The sequence below is a fragment of the Chlorella variabilis genome (genome assembly GCF_000147415.1).
Source record: "Chlorella variabilis unplaced genomic scaffold CHLNCscaffold_4, whole genome shotgun sequence".
In the NCBI taxonomy this organism is placed as follows: Eukaryota; Viridiplantae; Chlorophyta; class Trebouxiophyceae; order Chlorellales; family Chlorellaceae; genus Chlorella; species Chlorella variabilis.
In genome coordinates, this window is record NW_005435084.1 from 112,202 (window position 1) to 130,589 (window position 18,388).

The following is an 18,388-nucleotide window of genomic DNA, read 5'->3' on the forward strand; positions in this document are numbered from 1 at the left end:
GGAGGGAACTCGATGATCGCGTGGTGTGCAGCCTTTGCGGGCGTGTCACTCACTGCCGCTATGCAACAGTGTTGTCGACCCTGCACTTGTGCCCTGCAATGGTGCAGCATTGCCAGCGATGCGTTTCACGCGTTTCACGAGTCCCTTGGAAATACGCCAGAACGGACGAATGGGATTGGGTGGTTGTCAGAGGCCGAGACAACAGCGCCTCAGGAAGCATTCATCTCGTTGAACAGCCCATTTTGCTCCCTCAAGCAACATGGCGGTCGTGGTGGCGCTCGACTGGACGCCAAACACTAACCACGTCGGCTTTTATGTCGCCAAAGGCACGCATGGCTATTGCCAAAGCACCATGAGTCTCAGCCTCTGACATGCCCACGTGCAACCCCTTGGCATCACCTCCTTCGTGCTGCAGCCAAAGGCCTTTACGCCGCCAAAGGCCTCGATGTGACCTTCATCAGCCCGCACACAGGTGGGCAATGCACGCGGGCCACTGCGCTGGCAGTGCCGCTCGCCGCCGGGTGGCGCTGGCAGCAGCCACTGGCTTGTGCTCAGGGCCCGCCACTACTGATGCCGGCGCATGTGCAGACGACTACAAGGCCACCCCCGCCTCGCGGGTGGAGAGCGGCGAGGCCACGTTTGCCATCACGCCCTCAGGTGGGTGCGGGCGCGCCGCCTGCCCTCCGGGTGTGCGGCAGCTGCTCAGTGAGCCACACGTCCAGTCACTCATATTGCCCCGCTGGCGCAGAGAGCGTGATCAGCTACAACACGTGGCCTGAGGCCGACAAGAAGCGGCCCAAGCTGCAGGTGCAGCAGCTACCGCCGACCCGGCTCCGCTGCGCTTGCCTGCTGCTAGCGGGTGCCGCCTGCGATGTGCCTCGCCACTGTTGTGCTGCTGCTGTGGCCGCCTGCTGGCCACGCCCCTGGCTGTCCCTGCCCAGCTGCTGTCCTCAACCCTCCCCCCCTCTCTCCCCTCGCCCCCACGACTTGCAGGCCGTGGCGGCGCTGCTCCAGCAGGATACCAGCGCAGTTGTCACCCTGAAAGCCTCGGGCATCGATCGGCCAGCCAAGGTGGGCTTCATTCGCAGCACCAGGAGCAGCACCAGGCGCAAGCGTGCACCGTGATGGGGAATAAGGTGCCAGCCAAGATTGCTTCGCCGGTCCCTCGACCGCCTGCTGCAGTTCAGGAAGGCCACGCACCTTGCCCCTCTCCTTGCCCCCTCTTGCCCCACACACCCACTGCCTCCTCCCTACCGTCCGGCCGCCCGCCTGCTTCCAGCTGGAGGGCAAGCGGTACGCCTCCTACGCCGCGCGGTACGAGGGCCGCATCGTGCAGTCGCTCATCAAGAATGATGGCGGCAGCGGGGAGTACCAGGAGCTGGTGCTGCCCATGCTGGGCCTGTGGAACACGCTGCTCCAGGTGGGCTGGAAGGGGCTGGTCATGCCACTGGCAGGTGAGGACCTGGCTGGGGATCCGTAGAGCAGGCAGGAAGCTGGTCGGGTTCCTGTGCTGGGGCTGTTCGGACCATTGCTGCCCAAGATGTGCGTCGAAGAGCTGGCTGCCGCTCCTCGTGTCGCCGCGCCGCGCGCCTCCCGCCCCTCGCCCGATCGCTACAGCCCCGCGCTTGCCTGCCCTCCGCGCCGCAGGGCGAGGCAGAGGCCACCTGGGTGTTCATGGGGTGGGAGGGGGTGGAGGCGGCGCGCAAGGGGGTGGAGCTCAACGTGTTCAAGTGAGAGGCAGAAGCCCAAGCGGCAGCTGCTGGGCAGCAGCAGGATGGATGGCAGGCGCAGCTTGTGCCTTCCCAGCAGCTGCGCTGGCGCAGCATGCACATGCAACACATTGCACACGTGACAGCGTGCCACCCTCTGCCGCCGCAGGCTGGGAGACTACAATATTGCCTACGGATACTCGCCGGTGCTGCTCACGCACCCAGACACGCTCAGGTGCTCGGCCGCGGCGGATGGCGGCAGTCGCTGTGCTGAGCAGGCAGCCCCGAGCCAGTTTCGAGGTCCTGCCTGCATCTCCTGTTAACCCTGCTCTGCCACCTTGCCTCTCACCTGCCACCTCGGATCCTGCCTGTCCTGCTCTGTCCCTGCCTGCCTGCAGCTCCTCGCCGGACACCGTGCGCACATTCCTGGCAGGTACTGCCGAGGGCTACCGCTGGGCGGCGGCGCACCCGGAGGAAGCCGCAGACATGTTTGCCGAGCTGGCGGCGGCGGAGAACCCGGGCCTGCCACAGCCGCTGGATCGGGGCATGTGCCGGGACAGCATGCAGCTGGTGGTGCAGGTGGGCTGGTCGGCAGTGTCTGTGGCTGAGCAGACCGCAGTGCACCGCATCCGCTGCCACTGATCCACCTCATACCTGAGCGACGTGCGTCCTGCTGCTCCCATGGCGCTGCAGCACCTGCTGGCCGAGGATGGGCGCTGGGGCGTGATGAAGCAGTCGCGCTGGGACGCGTTTCTGGACTGGCTCTCAGGTGTGGGGGGCTGCCGGTGCTGCTGCTTTGGTCAGCCACAGTCATGCCGTGCCTTTGACAAGACAGGTGCCTGGTGAACTCCTCTGGCTCGGTGGCGCGCTGCTTAGCGCTGCCCTGTCTCTCCACGGATGCCGCAGAGAGCGGGCTGCTGACAACAAAGGTGCAGAGCCGGAACGGCAAGGTACGTAGCACACACTGGAGACGTGGAGACGGCTTGCGGGGATGCCGGCTGCGACGCGTGGCCTGCCTCTGAGCCATCTGGCATGCAGCAATTGCTGGGACCGTCTCAGGCACCGTGCACCGCTCAGGCTCTGCCTGGTTTCCTGCAGGACGGCGTCACGACCAGCCTGGACGGGCTGCGGTCTGGCAACTGCGGCGAGCGCATCCCGCGTGATGCGATCAGCAGCGGCAGCCTGTTTACAAACGACTTCTTGCCCTGAGCAGGCGCGAGGCAGGCAGCCTCCAGAACTTTTGACATTTCAGACTATTCAATCGTGGGAGGCATCATGGCCTGCAGCGGCGGTGAGTAAGCCTGGTGTGATTTATTGGGGGAGACTGCCATCTTGAGATGAAAGGAGGAAAAACTGTGGGCTGTCAAAAGAATGAAAACAATAGGGGTGGTGGGGGATCATAGCCTTCCAGTCAAGCATGGAGAGAGGGAATGGGGAGGCATGCAGCAATGCAGCGCACGCACTTTTTTTGGTTTTATCTGAGACAGGATTGCTGGTGGCCGTAGGGGCTGCACCATTCATGGTGCAGCCCACTGACGCTGTACGTGTGGTGGCGGTGCAGCAGGAGGACGGGCGTCTGTCAGGGTTGTTGGGTCTGGATCTGGAGAGAGATTGGTGGACGTGAGGTGGTAGAGAGGGGTGGAGACAGGGGTAGAGAGAAGGGGTGTGACAGAGAACAAGGGCTCACCGAGCCCAACGGCGCGTAGCTCAAAATGCCGTGGCGGCGGTACCGCCTGCTCTGCGGTTGAGTGGATGGCGTGGTGGGTATTGGTGCCCTCGCTACGGCTTGGGCGTGGGCTTGGCATGCTGCTTAGCTGTTGAGGCGCCCGAGTTGGCTGCCGCTGCCGACTTGACTGCCGCCGCCAGCCGGGTCAGTTTGGCTTGAAGCTGGGCCAGCTGGGCGTTGACCCGCTTGACTGCGGGCAGGCAAGCAAAAAGGCAGGCAGGCAGGGACACAGTTGAACGCTGAGGGACACAGTTGAACTCTGAGCCACAGACAGCACTGGGATGGACGGTGATGTGCCAGCAGGTGGGACGCAGGCGACGTCATGTCAGCGGATGATCCGCTGGTGCCAGCACCCCGGCTGGCTGGCCCCGCCGTGACCCGCGCACACCTGCCGCTGCGCTGCTGGCCATCTGCCGCTCCAGCGCCGCCAGCCGCTGGCTCATGCGCTGCTCAGCGGTGGACCAGAAGTGCTCAGGCAGGTCTGCAAAAGGGGCAGGAATGATGATTGACAGAAAACAGTGGGATGGGAGGGAGCTGCCACAGCCTGTCACTGCGGCTTCTGCTCTGCACCCCGCATAACACCGGCCAGCCCCTGGCCCTTGGGCCCCTCCGCCGCCACTCACCAAAGTGCCGCGTGCCGACGCTGGTGGCCACCACGATGGTGGCGGCGGCGCGGCTGCTGCTGTCACTGTTGCGCTCGCACTGCAGCGACTGGCGGCCGGCCGCGGCGGTGAGGCGGAAGCCGGGGCGCAGCTGGGAGGACAGATAGTAGCAGCGCACGGGGCCGCTGCGCGAGAGGCGGTGGAAGGTGATACCGCCGCCATCCTTTCGTGTGCAGGCTGCATGGCAGATCGCGGAACGCGGGAGAGGAGGCAGGGTGGGGAGGGCTGGCGGGTGGCGGCAACGGGAGGCAGCTCCTGTCTGTCAAGCTGTTGAGGCCAGCAGCTCCTGGGGCTGCCGCACAGGGGCTGGTCCTGCAATGCCCGACCAGCAATGCGTGCCTGCTGCTCTCCCGTGCTGCGCGGCGCAGCGTGCCTGCCGCTCCCAACATACGACAAAAGGCAACCCACCCAGCGTCAGGGTGAAGAGGTCTCCGTCCTGGGTGATGAGCGGATCCATTGCCAGCCCCCGCTGCGCCATCGCCTGGCACGCCTCAAACTCGCTCACCTGCAGCAGCAGCCGGCAGGGGCGATGCATGGGACGTGCAGGCTCGGGCAGGGCAGGCTCGGGCAGGGCAGGGGCAGTGCAGCAACGCGCAGCGGCGTGCATGCCCCCCGGGGTAGAGGAGCAGCCAGGCGAGGCTCTGCCAGCCGCAGCGGCTCAGAGGCAGCGTGCAAGCCAGCATGCGGTGCAACGGCAGGGCTCCCAGTGGTGGGGGAATCCCCACCTCTGACTCACCACATTTGGGTCCAGCCAGGAGGAGAAGGTGTCAAGTGCAGCCTGCCCGACAGTGCCGCTTCCGCCGCACAGGTTGTTCCTGCAGCAGGGGGCCCCCACGAGCGAGCCGGGGGCAAGGCTCAAACGCTTGGCCGCATGCGGTGGGCTTGCTGGGCCTGATGCTGCCGCCCTCCAAGCGGCGGGCGCCGGCTGCTGCTGCTGCAGGAACCCACCCACCGGTAGGCAGCCAGCCGCGTCTGGGCATCGGGTTTAGAGAGCGCCAGAGCGAAGGAGGAGGCCCCCACATACACCCCAAACTGCATTCTCTTGCCGTCAGGGGTGGCCCCAAGGTCCGACACGCGGGTCGCCGGGGAGCACTGCGGGCACAAGGGTGGCAGGGGGTAGGAGGATAGAGGCCGAAGGCCAGTGTGGGACGGACGCCAATGATTCATTACTCACACCACTCGATCCAGAGCAACTACAACAGCTGCGGCATGAACAGCTTCCGACCCGGCCAGCTAGCGGCATGGTGTCGCCGCCGCCATCTAGATGACGGTGCACTCACCATTGCGCTCTGGAACTGCGACTGCGCCGCGCTGCTGTAGGTCACCCGGGAGACACCCAGGAAGACGCTGAACACGCCATTCGCCAAAAGCTGCTCGCACCCAGAGGGGACAAAATTCGACTCTATGGCCGTGGTGACGCCCTCCGACATGTCGTCAGCGGCCACCAGGGCCACCAGAAAAGCCAGCAAGAGGCAGCGGGAGGGCGACATTGCGCCGCCCGGGAAGCTGGGCAGGTGGTTTGGTGTTTAACAAGAGCTCGCTGCTGCTGCAGACCGAGGAAAATGAATGGGTCCAAGGAGCATGGCGTGTGATCACGCGTGAAACTAAGCAAGGAGGCGCGGCCCGTAGCAACCAACCCCTACCCGCCGGCCACCTCAGCGCAGCGCGCGCGCCCGCAGAAGCAGAGGGGAAGGTGCAAGCCCACCTTCTTCTGCGGCGGTTTTGAGGTTCGCTGGTGCAGCTCAAGTGAAAAGGTGCCGGCTTTCAGTGCAGCGGGGGGGATGCTGCACCGCAAAGACGCGGCATCTCATGCTGTGCACCGCCGTCCTGCAATGAATCTGCTCGTTCGGCCGAGCTGAGAGTCTCACTTGTAATACGAATAATGGCTCACAATATAACACGACTCCAAATTTCAATCGCAGCCAGCAGTGCCTCTGCACGGCGGTCCGCAGTCGCTTGCCGGCGGGCAGCGCCCAGCCCGCCACCTGGCCCAGCTTGGCATACCCGAAGCGCATGCATATGTAGAGCCCTTTCAAACATTGACGCTGTAGCGACCTATAGGGAGCTGCAAGACGCAGCGCATGCACCTCCAATCACGCGCGCCACATCCATTTCGCCGGCCTGCACTGCACCTGAGTGCCTGGTGTACCTGGATTGAAGCCTGAGCCAGCTTTTATATATACTGAGCCAGCCCCGCCATGATTAGCGCGCTGGCCTGGATTCCCAGAGGCGCCGCCAAAGCGGTGCCCGAGATGGCTGAGCTCTCCGAGGCCGAGTTGGAGGCCATGAAGGCAGCGGCAGCAGAGGAGGGCGAGGAGCAGCACGAGGTGGGCGCGCGTTGCCGCTGCCGCCGCCTGCTCGCCGCCGCCGCCTGCCGCCGCTGCCGCTCAGCCATGCTTGCGCCCCTGTTCCTCCTGCTGCAGGAGGGATCGGACACCTCTGCCGACGAGGAGGACGAGGAGGAGGGCGAGGAGGCGGCTGCCAGCGGGAGTGACATGGAGGATGAGGATGAGGCCGCTGAGGTCGCGAGGGCGCGCGCGGTGGCCGCGTCCATGCGCAGGAGCCGGCCAGAGGGCGGCGCCGGCGGCGGCGCGGGGGGCGGCGACTACCTGGCAGCTGCCATGGCTGAGCTGGACATGGAACACTACGACGACGACAGCGGCGGGGAGGGGGCCGGCGCCGTGGGACGCATCCTCGGCAGCGGCAACCCCGGTGGGTGGGCGGGCTGCGGGTCGCGTGCGCGCCGGGCGCCGTGGCTGCTGCTGCTGCTGCTGCTGCTGCTGCTGGGCGGGCACGTTGCCGGGGGAGGGCGTGCAGGGGCTGCTCGGGTGTGTGGCTATGCGTGCTCGAGGCACAGGGAGTGGGGGCCTGTAAGAGCCGCCGCAGCAGCAGCAGGGCTTTGGCGGCGTCGCAGCTGAGCACCCGTACCGCGCCTCCGGTTGCCTACCTATGGCTGCGCCCCACCCCACACCCTATGGCTACCCCCCATCCCCACAGCCCCGCCCCCCGTGCTCCCCCACCCACCCAACGCCCGTCGCAGGCATGTCATACCACCGCGACCCGGCAGCCGACCCGTTCCTGCGCTCCGCCGCCGGCGCCGGCGGCAGCGACAGCGACAGCGACGACGACAGCGAGGCCGACGCGTTCCGCCTGCGGGACGACGACCTGCTGGTGCTGGCTGCCAGGAACGAGGATGACGTGTCTCACTTGGAGGTGGGTGGGTGGCGCCTGGGGTGCCGCAGTGCCCGCTGCCGGTGTGTGCTGTGGTGGTGTACATGCGGCTGCCTCGTCGCTGGTCTGCATGCACGCTTGGTTTCCAGGCAGCCTTCGCCACCCCCCTCTCCTGCCCCTGCCACACACCCTTTGCTGCTTCCCCTGCCCACGCCCCTGCCGCCCACCTCCTGCCCTGCCCTCCCCGGGTGCGCACCTCCCGCGCCTGCAGGTGTGGGTGTATGAGGATGCCGATGAGCGCGGGCCCGCCAACCTCTTTGTGCATCACTCCCTCATGCTGCCCGCCTTCCCGCTCTGCGTGGCCTGGCTTGACTGCGACCCGAGCGGCAGGGTGAGGGCGGGGGCTGGGGGGAGGGGGAGGGCAGGGGGCGTGGCTGCGTGAGTTTATGCGTGCTTGTGTGTGTGCGTTTATGTGTGTGTGGTGGCGTGTGTGTTTGTGTGTGTGTTTGTGTGTGTGGTGGTGGTGGTGGAGGTGTGGTGTGCGTGTGCATGTGGGTGTGCGTGCTGGTGTGGAGGCTAGCGAGACGGTATGGTGTTTGCGATGGCGGTCCTTGCCTGGTGGATTGAGGCCGCGGGCCGATTTGTTCCCACTGTGGGGCCCTGCACCTTGCCCAGAAGCCGCGGGATTTTAACACACCCGCCCGGCTGCCCCCGCCCGCCGCCTCGTTTGCAGCGCGAGCGCGCCAACATCGCGGCGGTGGGCTCCTTTGAGCCAGGCATTGAGCTGTGGGATATGGACGTGGTGGATGCTGTGGAGCCTCTGGCCACCCTGGGCGGCGCAGACTATGCGGCGGCGCGGGCGGCGGCCGGCGCGGCCGACCCGGGCGGCGGCGAGGCCAAGGCGGGCGCCTCCGGCGCCGACGGCAAGAAGAAGAAGAAGAAAAAGAAGAAGAAGGGGGCGGCGCCGGAGGTGAGAGGGCAGGTGGAGGGTGACGGGGTGTGGGCTGCTGCTTCCAGGCATGGCGGGCGGTCCTGTCGGACTTACTGGTTGTCAAAAGCGCATGCTGTGCCGTGCCGCGGCTCAGCATGCCCGCCCCCGCCCCCCCGACCCGATTGCGGTGCATGCCCGCCCCCGACCCCCCGACCCGATTGCGGTGCTGCGCAGGTGCCCGTGCGGCCGGGGAGCCACGGCGACGCGGTGCTGGGGCTGGCCTGGAACCAGGCGGTACGCAACGTGCTGGCCTCCGCCTCGGGTGAGCACAGCAGGCGCAGCAGGCACGGCAGGCACGGCAGGCGCAGCAGCAGCAGCAGGCGTGGCAGCAGCCCTGCTGGCCAGTGTCGGCCGTGGGGCGCGCAGCAGCGGGGGCAGCAGGCACAGCCTGGCGAAGGCCCCTTCGCCTGCCTGCCGGCTCTGCCGCGGCCGCTGCCCTCGCCTGCCAGCGCCCCTCGCTCACCTCCCTCCCCTCCAACGCCGCTGGTACCGCTGCCGCTGCTCCTGCCGCAGCGGACAGGACGGTCAAGGTATGGGATGTGTCTCGCCAGGCGTGCCAGCACACGCTGGGCCACCACGCGGGCAAGGTGCAGGCGGTGGCGTGGAACCCGGCAGAGCCTCCCGTGCTGCTCAGCGGCGGCTTCGACAAGCGCGCCTGCCTGGTGAGGCGGCGCCGGCTGCGGCGGGGGTGGAACTGCGGCCACCCCCACCAGCTGCCGCTGCGCGTGCTGGGGTGCGGCGCGGCTGGGCCGCTGCAGCTGCCGCCAGCTGGCTCCGGCCGCCAGCTGGCGGGCACTGCGGCCCTCCCCAGGACCCTGCCTGCCCCTCCCCGCCCCAGCACGCTTGCCCATCCGTCGTTGCTCGCGCAGCCTGCCTGGGGCTCCCTTTCGCGTGTCCCATCCTCCCATGAATCCCCACCTTCCCTCTGCCGCCCGCAGGTGGACGTGCGCATGCCTGACGGCGGCGTCGTGCCCACGTGGCAGGTCAGCGCTGACGTGGAGGCACTGGCGTGGGACCCGCACCACCCTACCCAGTTTGTGGTCAGCGGGGAGGATGGGGTGGTGGCCATGTACGACACGCGGCAGGTGGGCCGGCTGCCGTAGCGGGGTGCTTGTGCTTGTGCTTGTGTGTGTGTGTGTGTGTGTGTGTGCTTGTTTGACGACGGGGCGCGGCCCGGCTGCAATCGTCAGGCGCCGCCAGCCGTGTTGAGCGTTCCAGGCCGGGAGCGAGGCGCCCAGCGCCGGCTCACACACGCCTGCACGCTGCCCGGGTGCGTTGCCGCCGCAGGGCGCCGCCAGCGCGCCGCTGTACCGCCTGAGCGCCCACGACAAGCCCACCTGTGCGCTCAGCTTCTGCCCCGCGGTACCGGGCCTGCTGGCCACCTCCTCAACCGACAAGAAGGTGGGTGGGTATGGGGGCCCTGGGCTGTGTGTTTGGGGCTCTGGCTCTAACCTTGCCGGCGGCGGCGGGCTGCCCGCTGCACTCCCCGTGCGCCATGCATGGGTGTGGTGTCCTCACGTGCTGCTGCTGCCAGCAAGCGAGCATCGCCGGCGTGGCTCAAGCGACTGCTGCACGCCCGCCTGCATGCCCGCCCGCCTCCCGCCTCCCCGCCTTCCCTGTGTAGGTCAAGGTGTGGAGCATGGCAGACAACAAACCCACGATGCTGGCAAGCCAGAACCTGCAAGTAGGGGCTGTCTTCTCAATGTCCTTCTGCGGGTGAGCGGGAGGTGGGATGTGGCGGCTGCAGGTTCTGGCAGCTCTGCGGGAGAGGGGGTGGCCGGGAGGGGGGCGGTCGTGGTCTGATCCTGGCACGTTGCACTGTGTGGATTCGGCGCCTCTCTGCACCCGCCCCTCGACCTCCCGCGTCTACCCCCAGCTGATCGCCAGCCTGATCGCCAGCCTGCCGCCTGCTTTCCTCCGCGCCCCCGCCGCAGCGACTCGCCGCTGGTGCTGGCAGCGGGCGGCGCCAAGGGAACTGTGTCTGTGTGGGACCTTTGGTCTGCAGGCGGGGTCAGCGCCTATGTGCAGCAGCACGCGCCCGCGGTGGCGGAAGCGCGCGGCGGCGGCGGCGCGGCAGAGTAGCCGGTGCACATGCCTGCCGCCTGCCTGCCCCCGCTTTCTTCACTTCCTTTGCTGCTTTCCGCTGCTGCTCCCATTTCATTCAGCCCCCTGCTCGTTGCCATTGTTTGGCGGTGTGTAACACGTAAAGAAGGTAGGTGAGCAGCAGCAGAAGGTCTCCCACATGTGGGAGTGGGGCCACAGCAAGGCCGTCAGGCCGGCGTCAGGGGCCGCCAAGCACACTTGCGGGCAGCCATCCGGGGTGCAGCAGAATCAACCCTCAGAGGTGCAGGAGAGTCGAGGAGCGGAGCAGGCGTCGAGCGGGGAGTGGGAGTGCGGGAGCAGCGAGCAAGCAATGGTTCAGCAATGGGAGATGAGATGCAGCGGCGCAGGGGGAAGGAAGGAAGCCAGGGGCGGGCCAAACGCCAGGTGGAGAAGCCCAGGAGGAGCTGAGCGGGCCCAGCTGCCGGGAAAAAAAACAGGGAGGCCCGGGGGCAACCCTGGGCGGCCGGCGCCTCCCCCCGAGGGATGCAGAGGGATGCACTCGGCCCAAACCCTTCTCCTGGCGGCCCGCCCGCGCCGGCCCCCTCATCGCTCCTTGTCGTCGCCGCCCAGCTCCCGCACAATCTGCTGCCAGGAGCGGCGGGTGGTGGCTGCCATGTAGGACACATTCTGCCCCATCTTGTCCACCATGCGGCGCGAGATGCGCAAGAAGCTGCGGGGCACAGGGGAGGAGGGAGGAGGGGATGATGAGATGAGGCAGGCAGGGACGAGGGAGCAGAGCTCCCTTCCCGTGGCACGCGAGGCAGGGCAGCAGGGCAGGACGCAGCAGGCAGGCAGGGCAGCAGCAACGCAAGGCAGGGCAGCAGCAATGCAGGCAGGCGGGCGATGCAGCAGCAACGCAAGGCAGGGCAGGGCGCAGCAGGCGGGCGGGCGATGCAGGGCGCAGGCGGGCGGGCAGCGACCCACCGCCCCTTGAGCCGCTCCCAGTCCAGGCCGTCCCCCACGTCCGGCAGCCGCCCCGCCCCGGGTACAAAGCTGCGCCCCGGGCGCTGCCGCACGTCGCCGCCCTGCTGCGGGCCGGGCGGCGGCGGCACGTCGGGGCCGCCGCCGCCGGCCGCCATGTCGGGGCCGCCGGCGCCCATGAGCTCGGGCCGCTGGTTGACGGCGGCGGCAGACACGACCTCCAGGCCCTCGCAGTACGGCAGCTGTACCGCGTCCGCCTGGCTGCTGCGCCGCGCCGCCGCACGCTTCAGCGCCTCCTCGTCCCATGCCGAGTATCCCAGGCACACGTACCTGCAGGGTGGTGTGGTGTGTGTGTGTGTGGGAGGGGGGACTTGCAGGGGTGCAAACTGAGCTGGCCAGGCGTAGGGGATGGCATAAACAGCGGCGGCGGCAGCAGCGGCAGCAGTGGTGGCGAGCTGCGGGCTCGGGTTTCTGATGCGGCGGCGAGAGCCGGCGCAGACGCAAAAGGGCGGCCGCTGATGGCAGTGCTGCGGGGCAACAGCGGAGAGAGAGAGAGAGCAGGCGGCGAGGCGGCGGCGGCAGGCAGTGTGCCCACACACTTGAAGTCCCCTCCCGGCACTGAATCTGTGGGCAGCTGCGCCGCGTCATCAGTGGGCTTCAGGCGTTTGGCAAACCCGGCGCACACCTGCGTGCACGGACAGAACAAGAGGGCTGGCGTGAGGTGCTGGCAGCGGCGGCGGGAGCGGCGGCGCGCGCCGGACCCAAGAGCCAGGAGCGGCTGCGCGTCCCGGCCCGGCCGCCTCTGCGGCTCGGCTCTCACCGGGGGCTTCTGCGCGGCGTATCGACCCATGGAGAAGTAGGCAGCGCCTAGGCAACACTTGGGCAGCCGCTTGGCCTCCTCCTGGGCTCCTTCGGGCTGCCGCGGCTGCATGGCGCCTCCCAGCCGCCGTGAAAGCTGCCAGGGGCTGCCCAAGTGAGTGGCCCACGGGATGTGTGGAATGGCAACTGTGGGGAGCAGGAGGCGTGGGCCAATTGGGGAGCAACACTATGATCGCGATCGACTAGTGGGCTGTTAGCAGCACAGCGTGGCTTTCTGCTCTACCGCTCAGCAGGCAACTCAGCGACGGGGGGAGTATGGTTGGCCTCTGTGATGGCGCATTCGGCCCCCTCCAATCGCGCGACGGCCTGCAAACGTCAGTGACCGATGATTGGATTCCAGGCCTCTGTTCTACCCGCCACCAGGCAAGTGCGCCCTGGCCGCTGGCCAAATGGGCCTGCGCGACACCGCTCCGACTGACTCTCCGATCAGTGTATCCGCAGGCGGGCCTGTAATTGCCCAAGGGATGCGGGGATAGGCGGATGGGCGCCTCCCTCAGCGGCGGCGGCGGCGAGTCACAACCGGCCCGGCGCTCGCAGGCGCCTCCACGCCGCCCTGCAGGCCCAAGCAGCACCCGCAGTAGTCCCAGCTAACCTGGCGGCGCCGTGCAGGGCCCAGCCAGATCTGCTCACCCCCGGCAAACATGGCCACCTCGCCACCCAGCCGCCTGCAGCCGCCCCCGCCGCATCGACAGCAGCCAGCCCGCCGGCACCGCATGTGCGCCAGGCGGCGGCGCCAGCCCAGGACCTGGGGCAGATGCTGGCGCGCCTGGCCACCGCCTTTGACGGCGTGCAGAGCAACCTGTCCCAGGCAGGGGCCACCAGCGCCGCCGCCGAGGACGCTATGGGCAGGGCCGCCGCCGCCTTCCGGCCCAGCACGCAAACGCAGCAGCTGCTGCCGCCGCCGGAGCTGAGCAAGCCGTAAGCTGGGCTGCCTCGGGCCGCCCTCGCCCTGGGCTTTTTTGTGAGATGCAAGCAGTTGTGCTGGCTGCTGTGGACCTGCCCGCTCGCCCCGCCGCTGCACCGTTGCTGCCTGCATTTCCTCACCTGCGCGGCTGTTGGCCCGCCGCATCGCAGGTGGAAGCAGATGAACCGAGACGAGCGGCGAGCATACCTGACCGCCGTGCGGGACCATTATGGGTGAGCGGTCGCTGCCGCATGCCATGCCCCTGAAGGCTGCTGCATGCTGCTGCACGCATGGCCAAGCAGCCCTGGGGCACCTCCGGCTTAGCAGCGCCGCACATGGCCGCTTTTGGCAGACCGCCATTCTGCTTGGCTGGCTGGCTGGCTGGCAGCACTGCGTGTGCCACCCAGACTGCCTTCTGCAACCAATCCAAGCCAACCCGGGGCCTTCGGCGCTCGCCACCCCCCCACAGCCACCCGCCCGCACCTGCGCCCACCGCTCCCACCCCGCGGTGCAGGGAGGGCATCTTGTACGAGCGCTCGCTGCGGCGCAGCGGGCGCAGCGTGCTGGCGCTGTTCGACCCCCGCATGCAGCAGCAGGCCGAGGGCCACGTGTGGACGGCGGCGATGCCGGGCGCGGGCGTCCTGCACACGCGCACCGGCCCTCACGGCCGCCGCACGCAGCTGGCGGCGTGGACAGCGCAGCAGTGCCTGCTGGGGGGCGCGCGCCTGCCGGCGGCCTGCGGCAGCGTGGCGTTCCGGGACGGCTGTCCCGCCAACAACCTGGCTCGCAACCTGGAGCTCGTGCCCAAGCCTGGCGGCCTCCACAGCTTCCAGCTCTTCATGGCCGGCGTCGCCCGCAAGCAGGGCGAGGCGGGGCAGGCGCCGCTGCTGCTGCCAGCCTGCGTCAGCGATGAGGAGGGTGGCGACGCAGGCGCCTCGACGGCCGCCGTGCGTGCCGCGGAGGCCGCGGCGCGCCTGGCGCTGCAGCAGCTGTATGGTGTGGCGGGGGCGGAGCGCGGCCGTGCCTACCTCTCGGCACTGCATGAAGAATACCTGGCGGCTTGGCAGCAGGAGTTCCCATCGGTTTCGACAGCACAGTCTTGATCGCATTGCAATGCTGTACGTTTCCATCTTTCCGGCCAGCCAGGTGTACAGCAGTTTGTGTTGCCGTGCCATCAGCTGCAAGCTGCCGTGAGGAGGCCAGCGGTCACGGAACCGCAGAGCCCTGGGATTGCCAGCGGAGCAGGGTTCCAGTGGGGATTGGATAAATGCTTGAGCATTCACACCTAGCAAACCAGGGTCCTTACCATGCACCCCTGAGAGCAACGCACTGCATCGCCTCGCAACGCCTGCCTCGTCGCCCGCCCGCCTGGCGCCGCCGCTACCTATTTCCTCCCTCACCCCCGGCCCATTCATCGTGTTGCATTCCCGGGCGATATGGGGTTTGAGGAGGGGTTGATCGCTTCTGCCAGCGCCATCAACGAGCTCCGAGAGTCGCTGGAAGAGGAGGGCGTGTCTGAAATCAAGGTGGCTGGACCCGTGGCCAGCTTCACTGTGACCACAGAGGACGGCACCGCCTACCCTTTCACTGCCACGTTCAAGGAGCATGGGGCCGCATCCCTGGCGTGCCCCAGCCGGGCGCCGCGCGGCCTGGCCAAGGCAAACGGCAAGCTGGCGGCCAAGAGCAGCCTGGCCAAGGCGGTGGCAGCCGCCGGGCGCTGCGTAGCGGTGGACCTGGAGTGGGTGTTTGAGGCGGAGGGCGACGGTGCGTGCCGCCACTCTGCCCGCCCCGACTTGCAAGCGCCCTTCCCTCGCTGCAACCGTGCTTCCAGCTGCGTGCGTCCACATCCTGATATGGTCACCAGTTGTACATGGCAAAGGCATTGCATCATTGCACGTGCCCGCCATGCGCAAGTGGCGGCGATGCCAGCACCCTACAGGAAGCCAATGCCACCCCCCTGCCGTCGCCTGCAGGCGGAGGCAGCGATGAGGAGATGGCGGATGCCTCGGATGGCGGCAGCGGCGACGAGGAGGACAGGGAGGCGGATGAGATGCTGCGGGAGTGGTCAAAGCGGCTGGTCAAGTGAGCTGGGTGCTTGCAGGGCTGGCGCGGCTGGCAGGACAGTGCGGCAGCGGTGCTTGGGCGCGCTGCTTGAGCGACAGCCGCCGTTAGGAACCTTGAGCGGTACCGCCACACCGGGGTTTGCCCAGGGTGCGCGACAGCAGCGCCTGGGGCGTGCGTGGTGCTGGGTGGTGCATGCCCATGCTTTGACTGCCTGCCTTTACACCGGCTGGCCGTCCCGGCTGCCCCCTGCTGGCAGGGTGGAGCGCGTGGAGCGGGAGATAGAGGAGAAGGAGGAGTTTACCGACATTTCGGGGGACCTGGATGCACTGCAGCAGCGGCAGGTGGGTGCTGGGGGGCGGGCCGATGCGTGGCTGGGCGCTTGGCTGGCGGGGAGGTGGCTGGCGCGATGCACGGCACGGCACCGCCGCAGCCGCAGGCAGCCCGTGCCCCGCGCGGACACCCGCCTGGCGAGCCCCCCCGCACGCCTCTGATACCCCGCGGCGCGCATCGCTCGCTCACGGCGCCTCCCGTTCCCCCACCCGGCCTCCCCTCCTGCCCTGCCTGCCCCCAGATCTTTGACTCTCGCTCCGCCTTCCGACGCCTGGCCAACGAGCTGGAGGAGATCTTCAAGGCGCAGGATTTCAACATGGTGGGGCGGCTGTGTGGCAGCTGCTGGCTGGGGCGTGGAGGAGGGAGCGGCGCGTGGGGCCGTCCATGCCTGCTGCTGCGGGGCTGGGCTGCTGCGGGGCCTTGATGGGCGACGGCTGCTGCCGCTGACCCCTTGTCCCCACCTGGACACACCCTGCTTGCAGGTGGCAGAGGCGTTTGACGCGCCTGAGGGCCTCTACCGCTGGCATGTCACCCTGGGGGGCTTCGACCCGGCCTCGCCCCTGGCTCAGGTGCGGGCGTGGGAGCGGGCGGCTGCCTGAGAGCGCCCAGCCCAGCGGCTGGACTCAGGGCTGGGCTCACAGCTGCCACTCGGATCGAGGCGGTGCCTGTGTGTCGACCCACCCCGCAGTCTCCCAGTCCCGATCAGTCTCCCCAGCCGCCCTCACCTCCCCGCCCTTGCCTCCCTCCTCGCCCCGACCCGCTCCGCCGCCTGCAGGACATGCAGCAGGCGGGGCGGCGCTTTGGCAGCAGCAGCGTGCAGATGCACATCGTGTTCAAGCGCCCGCTCCACCCTTTCTACCCGCCCTCGGTGCAGCTGGTCAGCCCGCGCTTCCAGGGGCCCATCCTGGGGTGAGCGCCGGGCTGGTTGGGGGTGGTGGTGCACACAGCCAGTGGGTGCCTGTGAGCGCGTGGGCTGGGGCTGTGGCGCATAGTGCATGCAGGATGCAGCCGGCAGGCAGGCTAGCAGTGCCGCCTGCGAGTGCCGCCGATCTGCTGGCTCTTATTTCAACCCGCCTCTCATCATGACAGTCTGCCAAGCGAGACCCACAACAGCGCACCGCCTGTGCCCCCGGCCTGCTCCTGCGCAGCGCCGTCGCCTCCCACCCGCTATTTGCCATCAAGGGGTGGGACCCCACGCTGAGCGCCCGCGACGCCCTGCTCCTGCTCAAGCAGTTCCTGGAGGTGGGTCCCTTCATGCGGGTGGCAGCAGCCTGCTGTCCGCGCATGCGTGTGCGTGTGTTTGTCAGCGCAAGGGTCCAGGGCGGCCCTGCGGTTGTAGCGCAGCGCAGCGCAGCACGCCCCCGCGCCGCGCTCGAGTGCCACACACCGCCCCGCCTGCCTGCCCGCCTGCCTGCCTGCCTGCCTGCCTGGTTGCAGGAGCATGCGCGCGTGGATTTTGCCTCGGCTCGCAACGCGGGGCCCTATGCCTACCTGCCTGTGGAGGTGGGCGGGCTGCCGCTGGGCGGGCTGCCGCTGCCTGGCATGCGTGTGTGGGCCCGTGCCTGTGATGCCCCTTCCTTTGTCATGAGTTGGCAGCCGCCCTCTACGGCAACGAAGCGGTATCCTGGAACCCATGCATGGGCTTTGCGTTTGGCGAAGTGGCAGGCGCCACGCGCAGCTCCCAGCGCTGTGTTGAGGTGCTGCGCGGCTGCTGCTGCAGGGGCTGCTGGCCAAGCTGGAGGCGCTGACGGGGACGGCGGCGGCGGCGCAGAGCCTGAGCCAGTACCAGGAGATGTACAGGTGCGGTACCAGCCGTGCATGTGTACTGCATGCATCCATTGCAGTACAGTATCCATGCATTGTACTGCTTCCATGTGCAACACTCCACCCAACGGGCAGGACTAGGTGGCACCCTGTAGTGCGTCCCTGCTGCACCGCTCACCCTCGCCCCCATGCCTGCAGGATGCGCGAGGCGCAGGCAGTGCGGCAGCTGGCCGGCACCGACGCCCAGCAGGCTCCTCAGGCCCAGCAGCAGCAGCAGACAGAGCAGCAGCAGCAGCAGACCCAGCAGCAGCAGCAGCAGCAGCAGCAGCAGCCGGCCAAGAAGCAAAAGTCGGGCGTGGGGGCGGTGGCGTGGAAGGCAGGCACCGGCTTTGGCCACAGGTGTGCGGCCTGCCGCCTCTCGAGCGCCGTGACCACAGCTGGCCCACGGCAGCCCTTTGCCTGCTGCGTTGGAGGGGTTGAGCGCCGCCCAAGGGGGTCCTCCCAACAGCGCCGCTTGGGGCACATGGCGCCGCGTCCCCAGCCGGCCGACCGGCCGCCCTCAGCTGCCCACCTCTCTGTGCAGGGGAGAGGTCAACGCGCAAGTGTGGGATGCCCGGCGCTCGGAGGCGGTCCAGGCAAGCGCCCGGCGGCGCCCCTTCTCCCCAGGACTTGGCACTGCCTGTGCTGCCAGCGCTGAGCTTCTATCATCAGCGCTGAGCTTGCCTCGTATGCCCCTTGTGCCCGCCCGTCTACAATATACCACCACGCCCGCAATGCTCAATCCCCTAGCTGCCTGCCTCCCACGCTGCCTGCCGGCTTACACCCTTAAACCCTCCATCCACCCAACTCCCTGCCTGCCTCCCCGCAGGCGGCCCGCGACCGGGAGCTGGCCGACGTGCTGCAGCAGCTGGCTCAGGAGCTGAGCGCCAACCTGTTGCCCAGCGGTGCGCGCGCCCCGCAGGCCCCGCCCCGCCCCTGCAGACCCCGCCCCTCCGCTCAGCTGCCGTGCTCCCCTCCCTGTGCCGCCCTTCCCCTCAGCACCCCGCCCTACACCAACCCCCTGCCTCCTTGGCCCTCCCTCCCTCCCTCCCTCCCATGCGCTCCTCACCTCTGCCACTTCCTCGCGCCCCTCACCTCTGCCCCGTCCCTCGTGCCCTCGCCTCT

At 68.4% G+C, this 18,388-nt stretch overlaps 5 protein-coding genes across 5 annotated transcripts in view; 4 read left to right on the forward strand and 1 right to left on the reverse strand.

Annotated features, from left to right (window-relative positions):
• Nucleotides 1-236: 236 nt before the first annotated feature.
• CHLNCDRAFT_57002 (hypothetical protein) lies at nucleotides 237-3,090 on the forward strand. The gene is made up of 12 exons (XM_005849915.1): nucleotides 237-326; nucleotides 416-472; nucleotides 589-657; nucleotides 749-807; nucleotides 994-1,071; nucleotides 1,280-1,420; nucleotides 1,648-1,730; nucleotides 1,879-1,944; nucleotides 2,108-2,288; nucleotides 2,403-2,478; nucleotides 2,616-2,659; nucleotides 2,808-3,090. The coding sequence occupies exons 1-12, from the start codon at nucleotides 260-262 to the stop codon at nucleotides 2,916-2,918; spliced, it is 1,032 nt and encodes a 343-aa protein (XP_005849977.1). The 5' UTR covers nucleotides 237-259; the 3' UTR covers nucleotides 2,919-3,090.
• Nucleotides 3,091-6,295: 3,205 nt separating this feature from the next.
• CHLNCDRAFT_141885 (hypothetical protein) lies at nucleotides 6,296-10,341 on the forward strand (the record flags this gene model as incomplete). Its single annotated transcript, XM_005849916.1, has 11 exons — nucleotides 6,296-6,424; nucleotides 6,521-6,809; nucleotides 7,138-7,310; nucleotides 7,540-7,659; nucleotides 8,002-8,238; nucleotides 8,434-8,521; nucleotides 8,773-8,921; nucleotides 9,198-9,344; nucleotides 9,547-9,660; nucleotides 9,884-9,975; nucleotides 10,194-10,341. 11 exons carry the CDS (start codon nucleotides 6,296-6,298, stop codon nucleotides 10,339-10,341), a joined length of 1,686 nt encoding a protein of 561 aa, XP_005849978.1.
• A 564-nt stretch (nucleotides 10,342-10,905) lies between these two features.
• CHLNCDRAFT_141886 (hypothetical protein) lies at nucleotides 10,906-12,214 on the reverse strand (the record flags this gene model as incomplete). The annotated part of the gene is made up of 4 exons (XM_005850175.1): nucleotides 10,906-11,032; nucleotides 11,287-11,613; nucleotides 11,883-11,968; nucleotides 12,104-12,214. 4 exons carry the CDS (start codon nucleotides 12,212-12,214, stop codon nucleotides 10,906-10,908), a joined length of 651 nt encoding a protein of 216 aa, XP_005850237.1.
• A 702-nt stretch (nucleotides 12,215-12,916) lies between these two features.
• On the forward strand, nucleotides 12,917-14,169 carry CHLNCDRAFT_141887 (expressed protein; the record flags this gene model as incomplete). Its single annotated transcript, XM_005849917.1, has 3 exons — nucleotides 12,917-13,080; nucleotides 13,237-13,299; nucleotides 13,581-14,169. The coding sequence occupies 3 exons, from the start codon at nucleotides 12,917-12,919 to the stop codon at nucleotides 14,167-14,169; spliced, it is 816 nt and encodes a 271-aa protein (XP_005849979.1).
• Nucleotides 14,170-14,502: 333 nt separating this feature from the next.
• The window catches only part of CHLNCDRAFT_141888 (hypothetical protein), a gene marked incomplete at both ends in the record, with an annotated part of 8,127 nt that continues 4,241 nt past the window's right edge, over nucleotides 14,503-18,388 (forward strand). Inside the window, 12 exons of the mRNA XM_005849918.1 lie at nucleotides 14,503-14,830; nucleotides 15,040-15,148; nucleotides 15,387-15,471; nucleotides 15,702-15,779; nucleotides 15,943-16,029; nucleotides 16,236-16,369; nucleotides 16,609-16,702; nucleotides 16,898-16,963; nucleotides 17,181-17,260; nucleotides 17,423-17,623; nucleotides 17,808-17,853; nucleotides 18,093-18,168. Coding sequence (XP_005849980.1) covers nucleotides 14,503-14,830; nucleotides 15,040-15,148; nucleotides 15,387-15,471; nucleotides 15,702-15,779; nucleotides 15,943-16,029; nucleotides 16,236-16,369; nucleotides 16,609-16,702; nucleotides 16,898-16,963; nucleotides 17,181-17,260; nucleotides 17,423-17,623; nucleotides 17,808-17,853; nucleotides 18,093-18,168 — 1,384 coding nt within the window. The remainder of the gene's footprint in view (nucleotides 14,831-15,039; nucleotides 15,149-15,386; nucleotides 15,472-15,701; nucleotides 15,780-15,942; nucleotides 16,030-16,235; nucleotides 16,370-16,608; nucleotides 16,703-16,897; nucleotides 16,964-17,180; nucleotides 17,261-17,422; nucleotides 17,624-17,807; nucleotides 17,854-18,092; nucleotides 18,169-18,388) is intronic.